The following is a 14863-nucleotide window of genomic DNA, read 5'->3' on the forward strand; positions in this document are numbered from 1 at the left end:
TTTGGTTTGTTCATTCTTCTAGTCTACTTCCTGATTTCAGCTTTGAGGTTAGGGCTGGGCTTTGTTGCACTCCTGGAAGGAAGATCTGGGCTGCTTTCTTGGAGTTTTAAGTGTTTTGTGTTATTTCAGGATCTCAGGTACAGTTTGGGATCTTTCAAACTTTAGTTTTTCCTAAGTGTTCTGATCTAGGCAAAGTATGATTGCTGCTCCCTACTCTGAGTTCTGCAAGTTTTTGGACTGGGTTTGGGTCTGAGCAACAGTAGATGCTACTGGATTGAGCCCCTTTCAGCCAGCTAGAAAATTCTGTTATTATAGAAAGGCAGAATTATAGGTTCCCCTTCCTTGGGTTTGGGATTTCTGCCCTCATTATTCCTCTCCAGACTGGGCTAAAAGCTGGACCTGAGACCCAGCTCAGCTTCTAAGATTTGAACCACACAGTTTCTGTTTGAAAAAATTTCTCTTTTTTCAACACTGTCCAGGGCCTCTGTACTTAGAAGCCAACCCCCTGTTGTAGGTCTTCTTTCTCAGTCTTCCCCCTCCCCATTCCTCAAATATTTGATTGGCTGGATGTGTAGGTACCTGATATTAAGAGTTTATGCATCATTTATTACAGATGTTGGAGTTCATGCACCGCTGTGCCTCTCATATGCAGGCAATAATTCAGGGATTTTCTTATGATCTGCTGAAGAGGATTGACTCTCCACAGAGACTCATCAGTAGCCCATCCAGATTTGGCAGCCTGATACATGGGTAAGTGCCCTTCTATCTAAGAAGCCCAACCAGGGACATAAGTGGCCAGCTATCTGATTGTTAAACCATAATGGTCAGACAGAGAGGTAATGTCCATTTGGTCGTAATAGCTGCCACCCTGCCAAATTACCAGATTTGTCCAGCAAGGCAAGCCTTCTCCCTTTACCATTCCATGTAAACTAGTTCTGTTCTAAGATTTCTGTGTGTTTGTACTTTTTTTGGTTGGGGGGGAGAGGGAAATTATTTCTGATACGATATAGTGAAAAGGCACTTACAGAGTCAGCCTTGAAAGAAGACGCAGAGTTAAGTCTTCCCTCTGACACTTAGCTGGGCAAATTACTGAACCTCTTAGTGCCCAAGAAACACACTGAGACTAAAGGTTACAGGGCATCCGAGGTCTGGCTTTTGAAGAGAAAGTTTCCTCACCAGGAGTTCCCTACAATGAAGTTAAAGGTCCAGAGCCCAGAATAGATCCAAATAAAAAATGAATACTTGAGGTCACAGTAATTCAATTAATGCAGTTATTTGATAAGTCTTTCTTGAATGAATGAATGAATGAATAAATGCCCTTTTTTTTGTTCACAGCTTGGTTTAAACTCCTCCATGAGGTTAAAATGTGGTCAGACATTATTTTATTGTTCCCATTATTTTTTGGTCCCTGGCTGTGTTCTTGATAGCAGAGGTTATGAGACAGCTGCACTTGAAATAAATGCAGTATTGTCATTAGGAACTCAATTCAGCTGCTTGGGTTTTATTTCCAGGGAAGTCTACGAATATTGGTGCAGAACAGGACATTTCAGTTTTCTTTAAAGGCATACAGGAGAGCTTACTCAACAGTGTCAGGGCCATGGCAGTCACCAGCCAACCCCACCAGACTGAGCTATGAACAGTGTGGCATCTTAAAGGGACAACGAGGAGACAGTGCACAGACATGGCAAAACATTCATGCTACAAAATGTGGATATTAGAGCAGCGCTGTGTTGTGTTCTCTGCCCTCCTAGCAATAATACATTGTTTCCATTTTCTTTGCCATTCACCCTGAAATGGAAAGTGGACAAAAGCTTTTACTACTTCCTGACCCATGAGGGAAGTGCAAAAGTAAAACTGTACTATTTCCATGGATATTGCCATCTAGAAACATGTACGTGCCCAAAACAGCCCTTTTTTCCCCTTTCCAAATCCTCTTCTTTATTATTCATCAGAAATCATTCAGCAGATTTTAGTGTCAAAAATATTGCAAGACAGTGAACTGATAATGTGAAGGAATATAAGTCTTGGTCTCTGTCCTCAAGAGAGCTTACAGTCTAATCAGAGAGACAAGACACATGAAGAAGCATATCATGGTATGTTGGCAAACAAACATGAATTGGAATTAGGAGATTTTGTGATAGCCCTGGCTCTGCCTCTTACTTCCTGCATGAGTTTGAACCATTCACCGCACTGTAAGAACCTCGGCTAGTTCTCTAACCAAGAATTCAATTCAACAGACATCTTTTAAGCATCTGTTGTACTAGATCCTAGAAGAGATGCCAAGCTTAGATAAGATAGCTATTGGCATCTTACAAAGTATACAGTGTAGGAGGAGGAGGAGGAGTGGGACCCATACAAAAATAACTGTGATCTAAAAAACATAAGTACATTAGAGATGTGTGAAGCAAAGTGCTGTCTGAGATCTGAGGGGGAAGAGGTCATTACCAGCTGAGGGACCTCAGGAAAGACTTGGTGGAGCTGGCAGTATCTGATTTGGACTAGAAAGGGCCGATCAGGAGGAAGGGGGAAGAATTTTCCTGGTACAGTGGACCAGGGCATGAAGTGGGGAGAAGGGAGGCCTCTGTGAAGGGACAATAAGTAACTACTTGGTTCCCGTTTGGCTGGAATTCATGGAGAGGAGTAATATAAGGATAATAATAAAAATAGTGCCAGAACAGCTCATTCAGGGAGGCATCTGATTACCAGACTAAGTTTGAGTTTTACTCAGTAGGAAAGGGTTTTGAGCAGAGGAGTAATATAACCTGTTCTCATCATAAGAAAGTACGTGGCTGTGTGAAGGTTGGATTGGAGAGGGGAGATGGTGAAGGCAAGAAAACTAGATAGGAGGTTTTTGCAATCATCTAGGCAAGTGACAATGAAGGCCTGGCCTAAGATTTTGGCAGTAGGAATAGAGAAGAGGTGAAAGATAATAAGAAATGCTGCAGAGGAGGAATTGACCAGACTTGATAACTGGAGGTGAGAAGGACAGGAAAGGAGAGTCAAAGATAGAAGTTTTTAATGTGGGAGACTAGGTGAAATGTGGTTCCAATGACAGAAGTATTGAAGTCAGAAGAAGAAGCAGAATTTGGGAAGAAGATGATAAGCTTTATTATGCATGTATCAAGTTCAAGGTGCCAGTCAGAAATGCAGAGGGACTTGGAAATGTGAGTATGGGTTTTGGAAGTATGGTCAAAACTGTAGCTGTAGATTTGAAGTCATAAGAGTGGTTGTGACTCTCTGCGGAGAAAATGTAGACAGAAAAGAGTAGAGGGCCAAGTACAGCAACATTCAACACAAAGTCTTGGGATGATGACAAGGATCCGTGAGAGGAGATAGAGAATGAAGGGTTAGAGAGGTAGTAGAACCAGTAGAGTATTGGTTACTTGGGAAGATAAAGGAAGAGAGAATATTCAAGAGTATATGGTCAGCTGTCAAAAGCTCCAGGAGGATGGAGACTGAAAACACCGTTTGAGTAGCATAGGGGGGGACAGAACCCAGAGTTGCAAAGAGCTGGGGAAGGGGAGAAGGTACGGAAATGGAGGCATCAATCATAGATCACTTTTTCAGTAAGTTTGACAGAGAAAGGGTATTGACATATAGAGCAGGAAATGGATGGGGTAGAAAGGCCAAGTGAAACCCTTTTTTTTTTTAAGTTTGGGGAGAGGGAACTGACAGGCTTATCAGGAAGAGGGAGAAGAGCCCAGGGAAGAGCTCCAAGGTGGACTGGAGGGAGGTGTGGGACATGATCATAGAGAACCATCAGGGAAAGTTGTGCATGTTCATTAAGACCAGGCACCTCATGATTATAAAAGCACTGTGTTTCATCTACCTGTTTTCATAGTGGCAAGTAACACAGGGATTCAGGCAGAGCAGATATGAGAAGGAATGAACAGATGAGTGCCTATAGACTCAGCTACCTTGCTTATCTGAAACTGTTTTACTGAGGTCTTCCCCTTCACTTTGAGAGAATGTTCACTTTGGGAACCCTATCTTCTAACACTAAGCATCTCTTTTCAATTTAACATTGTGAATTCTAGTGAGTTTAAATAAAAAATCAATGCGTGACCATAGGCCCAAATGCAGGATAAATCACTTTTCACATTAAGGAAAAAAAAAAAAAAAGGCTTAGGCACCTCTTGGGCAGTCTCCTTTACATTCAGAGATACTTTTCCTCTGAGGCATGAGAGAAGGAAGAAAGACTGAATGATGATACTGAGAAGTTTTGAGGAGTAGAGATGAGGAAAATCCTCTTGTTAGTGAATGGGAAGCTAAGTTGTCTGCTACAAAATGGGGGATCCTGTTTGAGGCTTGAGAAAAGAAAAGACTTGGAATCATTGCTGTAGGGAATGAGATAGGGAGCCAATAAAGATGGAATGAAAGAATTACCTATCAGTGAAGGCCCAGATGATGTTACACACCATAAATTTGTGGGGGGTTTCCTAAACCTATGATCTCAACAATGTAAGTAACTTGCAATGTGGAAATTCCTTCCACCAATACAAATTAGTGACTTGTCTATAACTTGTAGTTTTAGAGAGTTTCTTTTTCTTTTTTTTTGGTGGGGTAATGTGGGTTAAGTGACTTGCCTATGGTCACACAGCTAGTAAGTGTCAAGTATCTGAGGCCAGATTTGAACTCAGGTCCTCCTGAATCCAGGGCTGGTGCTTTATACAATGTGCCACCTAGCTGCCCCCTATAGAGTTTCTTAGGACAGTGAGCAGGTAAATGATGAAGGTGAGCCTTCATCTATCTCATCTATCTATCTCATTGCCTGTCATCATAAATTTATAGAGGGTGAAATTATCTTGATTATGTGATTTCCTTCTGTTATAGTCAACCTAGAAGCACGAATGGTGATGAAGCTGGATGATGAAGTTTATTTAGGTTAATAACAGCCAAAAAATGGTTATGGAATGACAAGAATTTCTATGGCAGCAAATTATTAAAGTGGAAAACCATGGGGTCAAGCATAGTTATAGTGGTGGGTGAAACCCCTGAGAATAGGAAGGAGTTAAGTGACAGGGTCAAGAAGGGGGACAAAGAACTGGGTCAGTGTCAGAGAAGAAGTGGGAGAGGGAAGTTTAGAACATTGTGGAATTTCAAAATTCAGTGTCTTCAAGATGGGGCAGTTCTGGGAGATGGTGAATGCTTAAGGGTGTCACCCTGGTTTGTGGCTGGAGAGGAATGGAGAACGGAGATCTCGGACTTGAGGAAAATGAAAGATTATGTAATCCTGATGTGGCAGGGCTTGGCAGTATGAATATTCAGATATCTGTGGATGATGACCATGGGCCAGGTGCTAAAGTCACTGAGAAAGCTGGGAAAAGTGACTTGGAGTTTGATAGATGATAGCAAGGAAGTCTTTCTGAAAAGTGACATAAATACATGTCATGGACTTAGAAGAAAGAAAAAAATTTAAGAGATGTCAGTAGAGTCAAGATCCTTAACCTTTTCTTTGTCTGAACCCGCTATGGCAGTCTGTTGAAGCCTATGGACCCTTCTCAGAATGATGTTTTTAAATTCATAAAATACAAAGGAGTACAAAAAAACCCCAAAAGTAAGTGAAAATAAAGATGTATTTTTCCCCATTCAAATTCATCAACCCTGTTAAATCTATTTATTTTGTTTTGTTTTTGTTTTTGTTTTTGCTTTTTTTTGCAGGGCAATGAGGGTTAAGTGACTTGCCCAGGGTCATACAACTAGTAAGTGTCAAATGTCTGAGGTCAAATTTGAACTCAGGTCCTCCTGAATCCAGGGCCGGTGCTTTATCCACTGCGCCATCTAGCTGCCCCCTGTTAAATCTATTTATAACCCGCAGCTTAAGTACCTGCATAGTAGAAGAATGGCCTGGAAGTGGTAGCAGGGAGCAAGATGCTTCCATAACCTGGCCTGGTCTAATCAAATGAATGGGTAGGACATTTTGTGTGCCAAGTGAATGTATGTATGAGAAGTGGTCTTAGAATTGAACTGCCAGGAAACTTAGTCCTGGAGCATTTCTCAGGATGCTCATAGCTAATCCTTATTTTTTCAACATTTTCAGAAACCCTGACAGCTCTCCTAACCGCTTGCTCAAACCTGGTGTTGTTTCTTCCAAAAACATCTACAGCTTCGGTTTTGGGAAGGTAAGGTATTAAAAATAACAAACAGCTGGTTGGTGTGACTTGTCAAATTGAATTGAATTGAGGCTAGGCCTTGACTCCAGTTTCTTTTTTCTTTCTTTTTTTTTTCCGGGGCAATGGGGATTAAGTGACTTGCCCAGGGTCACACAGCTAGTAAGTGACAAGTGTCTGAGGCCGGATTTTAATTCAGGTACTCCTGAATCCAGGGCCAGTGCTTTATCCACTGTGCCCCCTAGCTGCCCCCATTAACTCCAGTTTCTACTCACAGCTTCTTCCTCCTTTCTCTTCTTTCCACATCCACCTCCCAACATTCCAAGTGAGGTTTTTTTCCTTTTGTTTTTTTGTTTGTTTGTTTTTTAGTGAGGCAATTGGGGTTAAGTGACTTGCCCAGGGTCACACAGCTAGTAAGTGTTAAGTGTCTGAGGCTGGATTTGAACCCAGGTACTCCTGACTCCAGGGCCCGTGCTCTATCCACTGTACCACCTAGCTGCCCCTTTTCTCCTTTTTTAACTTCAAGAACAGAAAGTCTTAGTTTGGGTAGTAGACATTCCACAGGCAGTCCCCTGAATGATTCCATTCCGTGTTTTTTTTTTGGATATTTCACAAATCATTCCTTCAAGTATCAGTGAGAGCACAAGAATCCAGCACAATCAAGCAACTTCTTGTGTGTGTGGGGGGGGGGGCAATTGGGGTTAAGTGACTTACCCAGGGTCACACAGCTAGTAAGTGTTAAGTGTCTGAGGCCAGATTTGAACTCAGGTCCTCCTGAATCCAGGGCTGGTGCTCTATCCACTGCACCATCTAGCTGCCCCCAATCAAGCAACTTCCAATTGTGAATGGCAAGATTCACTGGCTTCTGTTGTGTTAATCTGACCTTATTTCCTTTCATTGCCTTGAAGAATTTTATATTTTCCTGGTCCAACAGTAGTTAGACTGTAGGTTTGTGTGTCCCTTTTACTCCCTGATTTCTCCTTCTACATTCATTTAACAACCACAAAAAGGTTTAATTTTGTATTCAGTAATGGTATCCTGGTCTTTCTGTTTCCATTCTCTCCCTGTCCAATCCTATACTTGAGGAAAAATTATTTTAGCACATTTTGTAGAAAATGGATTCATATATCTAAATGTCTTACATCTATGAGATGGACCAGCATGCAGTTTCCAGGGGGCTAGAAAATGCCGTACAAAATGACAGAAGCTTTAAAAAATCTTCTAATTCTTCAAGTTCCTAATTCCACTCCCAAACCTGTTCATCCACTGACTTTAGAAAAGACCTTGTCTCCACTATAGATGTCCTCATTGATCTCTCCACATCTGAAAACCTCTCTATGTCTTCACCTGTTCTCCTCTTCCATCTTTTCTCATGGGATGAGGTGAGCCTTCTCCCTCCCAAGGCTAATTCCTTTGCTTGAGCCTTTGATCCATCACTTGGTCTCCTCTAGACCTTGCTCCATCATTTGAGCTCGAGTTTGCTTGCTTGTGCTCGCTCTCTCTCTCTCTCTCTCTCTCTCTCTCTCTCTCTCTCTCTCTCTCTCTCTCTCTCTCCCCCCTCTCTCCCTCCCTCCTTCCCTCTCATCTTCATTCCCTTCCTCCCTGCTTATGTTCTCAAAACCCTCAATCTTTTTTTTTTTTTTGCTGGGCAGTGGGGGTTAAGTGATTTTCGCAGGGTCACATGGCTAGTAATTGTCAAGTGTCTGAGGCCGGATTTGAACTCAGGTCCTCCTGAATCCAGGGCCAGTGCTTTATCCACTGTACCACCTAGCTGCCCCCAGTACCCTCAATCTTAAAAATTTTCACAAAGGGTCTTCTACCCTTTGAGTTTCTGTCATATATTTCTCCTCCTTCACTACTAAGTTCCTAGAAAAAGTAGCCAGCCCTTGCTGCTCTAATTCCTTACCTCTTAGTCTCCTCAAGTCCCTAAAATGTGGTTTGCAGACCCACTTTCCTGCCTTCGCTCTTCAAAGTATCTAGACTCCTTCACTGCCAGATTTGATAGCGTTTCCTTGGTCTTCATTGATTTGGAGCTTTCCATAATATTTGGCACTGTCGACAATCTCCTTCTTGACTGTTGCATAAAATACAGCATCGTTAGCCTGTAATAGAAAGCCTTCCTCATTCTGGGCCACCCCCACCCCATTTTCCAGTTTTAGTTCAAATTATTCCCTTTCATGCTCTTTCCATTCCAGTGACATTCACACTCTGGCTACTTCTCGTATGTCACATTCCATCTCCTGTCTCCTTGCCTTTGCCCAAGTGGTCCTCCGTGTCTGGGGTAAACTTCCTCTTCCCCTCTACCTCATGGGATTCTCAGCTCCCTTCAAGGCAGAACATTTCCTGACCACTTCCCTAGCACCTCACACAGCACCTTGTTCATAGTAGGCACTGAATTGTTCAGTGATGAATTTTGGAACTTTCTAAATCAAGACTTGGAGAAGAGAATCATTGGTCATATGAAGGAAGATATTTTGGACCCCAGAGCATTCAAAAAAACACTATGAGGAAATGTTAAAATAGAGGGAGTATACTGACACACCCCTTTGTGCAGATGGGAAGTCCACAGGTACTGCACATTACACACTTTTTCAGACTTTTTTAGTGTGTGGACAAATTGTACTGACTTTTTCTTCTCCAAAAATACTGTTTGTTCTACAGGATGGCTCTCTGGGAAGGGCAAAGGGAGGGACACTTGAGATAACTATGATGATGTGAGAATCAAGACGTTGACAAAAACTAATTAAAAACAAACAAAGAAATAGAGGGAGTATAATGAGACAGTGTGGTATAGTGGAAAGAGTGCTGAATTTGAAGTTGGAGAGCTGGGTTCAAATTTTGACTCAGCTGTATTTTGGCTGTGAGACCTTGGGCAGTCACATACATCTCTGGTTCCCAGTTTCTTCAACTGTAAGATGACCTTGAAGGTCCTTTCCATTTCTAAATCTGGCCCCATATTTCTGATTGTACTAGTCCTTAAACTATGTAAGTTTGTAACTCAGGTAGTTTAGTTCTTTTTCTTTTCCTTTTCACATTATGAGAGGAAATTTTGGCTTCAGTTTTATCTCACAGGAGGGACACAGCTGGCTTATTTAGGATCTCTCCCAGTCATCGGAGAAAAGGAAGTGATTCAAGCAGATGATGAACCAACCTTCTCTTTCTGTAGTGGTCCCTACATGGTCATGACAAAGTAAGTCAAAATGTCCCTAAGGTCCACTCTGGACATTTGCTTCCTGAACTATAGGAAGATTGAATTATCTTAGATCAATTGTCTATATGTCTTTCTTAAACTTTGGATGTTTTTATTCAACCATAAGAAAGCTTATTCATTATAAAACTGTTATTGTCATCTTTGTGGGCAAAGTACTGCTTTTCTTATTTTGTCGCATCCCTAATCATTTTCTTTTCCTGTCACCTGTTAAATCCAATATAAGTTGTGGTGGTGAAATAGGTCAAGATACTGTCTCTAAGAAAGATCTCAGGGGTATTTTCATTTGTACCTAGAGAACTGCCCTGACTAAAAAATCCATGACCATCTTATTTTTGCCATGGTCATCAAACATAAAATAGCAGTGCTATCTGGGCCAACTCTTACCCCCACCAAATGGCCCCATTTTCATAGGAACAACAAATAGTAACTTTTATTTCCATTAATTCTAAAAGAACCCTCATCACCCCATGACTTGGGAGAAACATTGATAGCATCTAGTCCAGAAAACTCCTCTGCCTGGTCTTCATCACCCTTTGTAACTTGGAGTGTTCCCCATATAGCCTTATACCTTTATACTTCCCAATATGTATTCTCATATTAACCTGTCTGGTCTCCTCATTGCTCTTCTTCTTCTGCCCTCCACTCAGAAAACTCATTCTTGCTTCTGTTCATTGTTCTGAGTTTGAGGGGCTAATTTTCAGAAGCTAGAAGTCTCTTCTCTCCAAACTCCAGCATTTAGTAGCAAATGCTGGGGTTTTTTTTGGTAAGTTTCCCAGCGTGAAAGATATGTGAAAAGACAATTCCCCACTTACCTTACATATATAGGAGGTTTATTTAGGAACACAGCAAAAACTGATTGGGTCCCATGACAATATAGAGGGAATGGAAGGCATCTCTCTCTGATATTCCTCCTGAATATATAAAGGGCACGCAGCCAGTATGATGTCTTAACTCCCTAGGCTTTTATAACTTTAAGAGGGCTTATTTTTTGGAGATATCTGCTTCCCTCCTTCTTTACCTGACTTTGGACTTCCAACATTTTAATTAGTGGGAAAACAGCTACCTCTGTTACCTCCATTCCTATTTTTATGGTTTGGAGGTCCTAAAATATAATTGGTTGAAAGGATGAAAAAGAAAGGATCAGGTACCTCTGGCTCAGCCTATGGCTGGTCTTGCAGATTAATTGTTCATATACCTATAACTCTTAGAGGGGGAAGCCTGGACAGGTCAGGAACATAAGGTGTAAACAAATAGCCAAAAACTCCTAAAGATCCCAGTGTCTAAGTACATGACAACTCAGTTCTCCAAAGCCGGTCTCCAGCTTTTAGAGCACACTAAGTAGGTGTTTCAGCAAACTGGTTTTCACTCAACCAAGGCTTTGCTTGGTACTTCACATATTGGGGTATCTCAGAATAGAAATAGAACAAGGACCTGGAGAGGGTGCTCTTGGCACAGTCGGGGCTGCTTCTTGAACCTGAAATATCTTTGATAAGCATCTATTAGGCACCTGATCTATTGTAAGAGGGTAACTCTGGGGCAGCTAGATGGCACAGTGGATAGAACACCGGCCCTGGAGTCAGGAGTACCTGAGTTCAAATCTGGCCTCAGACACTTAGCACTTATCATCTGTGTGACCCTGGGCAAGTCACTTAACCCCAATTGCCTCATTTAAAAAAAAAAAAAGAGGATAACTCTGTTCTGCCTGATTATGCCAATCATAAGGTGGCAGACCCTCTGAGAAAATACTGAGATACTGAAGAAAGAGGAGCCTAAGCTAGCTTCCTTATTAATAGGTTTTGCTAGGGTTAATTTGGTTAATTGGGGGAGTTTACTCACAAGAGGACAATCGTCTTGGGTGGCAACAGGACAAAATGGTGGGTCCCTGCACTAACCCCAGGTCAGGTCAGGGATTATATAGAAAAAGAACAGACCAGGTGTAGTTCCAGAGAAGGCCCAGGGTCACATGCAAGTTCTCCCAGGGGGTAGTTGGATCTTCTTTTGCTGTTTACCTTTACTCAAGGTAGTTATTCTCTGTGGGGCTACAGGCCATGTTCCCAGGTTTGGGTTCCCACTGTACATCAGTTCAAGGCACTGGTACTAGGCATAGGAGATTGAAAGCCAAGAAAACAACAGGAAACATCCCTTGATGCCAGAGAGCTTACATTCTGCCATCTCTACATTTCCCCCCCATCCCCACCCTCCTAGACTTAGCCCCCATACAGCCTCTTTCAGGAAGTCATGCTTAGTGCCCCGATAGCTCACTTGGTTCTCTCTTCTTCAGACTCCTGATGTCCTTAGAGACCGCTCCAGACCTTTTAGCATGGAGACTTTCCTCTGCCTCCAAGTGTTGTTGCTGATCTCTGCCTGTGAATCTTTTTACACCAGTTTCTTGAAGAAACTTGTGTCTCCCTCAGCACCCAGGACAATGTATATGCTAGCTGATTGGTAACAAAGATGACTTCACTTTTAAGAAGGATGGAATCAGTTGTACTTTCCTTCCCTTCGTTGGTGCTAATGCAAATATTGAGTAAAGAAGAACGAAGGGATCTATGTGACTAGTCATCATCAGTGTTCACTGAACCACAGACATGTCAGTCAGGAAATAGGATTCCAGCTGCTCTGCGGGAACTTGACTGAAAATGCTTTCTCCCTCCTTGTTTAGTCTGGTGTGGAATGGCAGTAGAGTCACCGTAAAGGAACTCAATTTTGCAACTCACCAAAATTGCAGTAAGCTTCGATTTGCTGACTTGCTGATTGCAGAACAGGAGCATAGTAGGTAAGAGATAATATGTTGGTGGGTGTGTGAGATGACAAGATACCACCAGAATGTCCAGGTGACAATAGATGGCCAAACAAGCCACAAAAGGCAGCATTGTTCAGTGGGGAGGTGCTAAAATTATATTAGATGCTGGCTGTGTGACCATGTAATAATCCACTTAGGATCATGGATTTAGAGTGGGATTGTTGTTAGGTTGTTTCAGTCATGACAGACTCTTTTTGACCCCATTTTGGGGGTTTCTTGGCAAAGATACTGGAGTGGTTTGCCATTTCCTTTTCTAGCTCATTTTACAGATGAGGAAACTAAGACAGAAGGGGTTAAGTGACTTGCCCAGGGTCCCACTGCTGGTATCTAAGGCTGGATTTGAACTCAGGAAGATGTCTTTCTGATTCTAAGCCCAGTGCTTTATCTACTGCACCACTTAGCTGCCCCTTGAGAGCAAAGAAGAGATCTTAAAAGCCATCTAGTCCAACCTCCTTGTTTTACAGAGGAGGAAACCAGGAGGCTCAGAGTGGAGAAATTACTTGTCCAGGGTCAGAAAAAGGGCAGGACCAAGATTTGAACTTAGGTCCTCTGAGCTACAGTCTGAAATGACGATAGTAATACCCCAAATCCCTACCTCACAGGGCCGTGCTGAGGGTCAGACCACATCCTGTGCATACAGTGTACAGTCTGCAAACTTTAAAGGGTTACATCAGTGTCAGCTGCTGATATGATTATTTGCCTCATGGGCCTCAATTTCTTTATCTGTAAAGTGAGGCTAGTTGGACCAAGTGATTTCCAAGTTCCCTTCTGTCTCTAGATCATATGATCTTGTTCCTCATAAGGGATGCAGTACTCAAGACTGTTCCTAGTGAGGGGCAGACCTGGAGCAAACTGGGCACAGACGGGTATTCAGGTAAAATTAGGTGTCGTTGAAGCAAATATCAGTTTAATTTTGAAAAACATTGAAGGTGGGGGTGGGATAGAAATAGAGAATTTGGGGCAGGACTAAATTTAATTTTGAATTGAAAAATAGGGGAAGGGCAATCCCACCTGTTTTGCCTTAGTCCATAGGGGTGAAAGAATTTAAAGTCCCAGCTGACAGAACTGTCTATCTACCTCCCTGGATAATTATTGCCCAGGTAGCAGCAGCTGGGGTAGCAAGCATGGTGTCCCTGCTTGGCTATGCCTTAAGGGTGGCTCTGGTCAAGGTTATTTGGCAAGGTAGAAAGAGGGCTTCCAACATGAGATCTTGGGTCTTAAGAAAGTTATTCAACCCCATAGTTTATAGGCATGTTATTTTCCTGACTTGCTATAGATAACATAAGAAACTCAGCCATTGGGGGAACAACATGGTGCAATGGAAAGAGCCCTGGCTATGAAGTCAGAGTGTCTGGACTAAAATTCTACCTATGACTCTAACTACCTGTGTGGCCTGGGTGCTAGTTACTTAACCACCGTGGACCTCTGTTTCATCTGTAAAGGACTTCTCCTAGAATAGATGGCCTCTGAGAGCTCTTTCAGAGGTCTTGTGAGCTTATGAACCCAGTGCAACCAGGTTCTCATGCTTCTAAAGTTCCAAGTGATGTCCCTGGTGCTGCAATGAGTCCACTCAGGAAGCTTCTGTGGATCTTTAGGGCCTTGAGTCTGTTGTAAAACCTCATGCCCAAATCTTGCCAGGCCAGGAATTCAATCCTCAATTTGACAAGAGTTGATCAGGCGTTGGGGAACTGACTTTTCCTAACTGAACTCAGAAGGAGGGATTGGATTCTCTCAGAATGTAGATTCCCTCATTTATATGAGATGTGCATTTCTGGGGAGCTCAGATTTATCCTCTCTGGGAAGGAGATTCTGTCTATTAAGAGACTCTGAGTAAGTATTAGAAGGCCCCAAGAGAGCATATGAAACCTGTCCATAAAGACTCTTAAGTCCAGATGGACAGGACCATATCAAGTGGTGCTCGCTACAAACCACTGCTCCTGGTAACTGAGCCCTGGATAACATCTCATACTTCGAAAAGGGTACCATTTCTGTCAACTTTTGTTTTTATGCCTGTCTCCTACAGGGGAAAAAAAGATCAGAGAAATTATTTTTATAATGTCTCCTACAGGAAAAACCAGATCAGAGACAGACAGGAAAAACATAGTACCTGTTTATTTGTCCCAAGAACAAGCAAACATGAATCATGTGGAGACCTCTTCCAAAGAAGGAGCTCAAAGACTCCCTCTTTCTGAGGGTATATAAGGTTTCTTTGTTCATTGATTACAGGGTGTTATCAGTTTCATTAGCATGATACAAATCAACCAAAAAGCAAATATTATAACAAGAATTGACATCATACAAATCAGTTTAACAAATTCAGTTATAACAAAAATGTAGGAAATACCAATCAGTTTGATAGTTCAACTTGAACTAGAAACACTGTGATAAGATTATATGATGCCCAAAAAGGGTTTGGCTGGATAGAGCACCAGCCCTGGATTCAGGAGGACCTGAGTTCAAATCTGGCCTCAGACACTTAACACTTACTAGCTGTGTGACCTTGGGCAAGTCACTTAACCCCAATTGCCTCACCAAAAAAAACAAAAAAACCCCACCAACAACAACAACAAAAAAAGGGTTTGGCAAGGAGGATGCCCAGATGTTTTGACAAGATAGGGACTTACTATCCTGGGGAAAGAAGTCAGCAGATAGGGACTTACCTGCTAGCTATCTGAGTTCAGCTTGGCGTTCAGTTGGAGGACATTTTGCTCCTTTTAATCCAGGGTTTCGTAAAATCCT

At 42.3% G+C, this 14863-nt stretch overlaps 1 protein-coding gene across 1 annotated transcript in view; it reads left to right on the forward strand.

Moving 5' to 3' along the window:
* Positions 1 to 14863, forward strand: part of TEX14 (testis expressed 14, intercellular bridge forming factor) — a 183886-nt gene that overhangs the window by 84553 nt on the left and 84470 nt on the right. The window contains exons 5-8 of the mRNA XM_044003986.1: positions 614 to 750; positions 6041 to 6122; positions 9170 to 9300; positions 11984 to 12097. Of these exons, the coding sequence (XP_043859921.1) occupies positions 614 to 750; positions 6041 to 6122; positions 9170 to 9300; positions 11984 to 12097 (464 nt within the window). The remainder of the gene's footprint in view (positions 1 to 613; positions 751 to 6040; positions 6123 to 9169; positions 9301 to 11983; positions 12098 to 14863) is intronic.

This window comes from Dromiciops gliroides, chromosome 4, assembly GCF_019393635.1.
Source record: "Dromiciops gliroides isolate mDroGli1 chromosome 4, mDroGli1.pri, whole genome shotgun sequence".
NCBI classification, from domain to species: domain Eukaryota; kingdom Metazoa; phylum Chordata; class Mammalia; order Microbiotheria; family Microbiotheriidae; genus Dromiciops; species Dromiciops gliroides.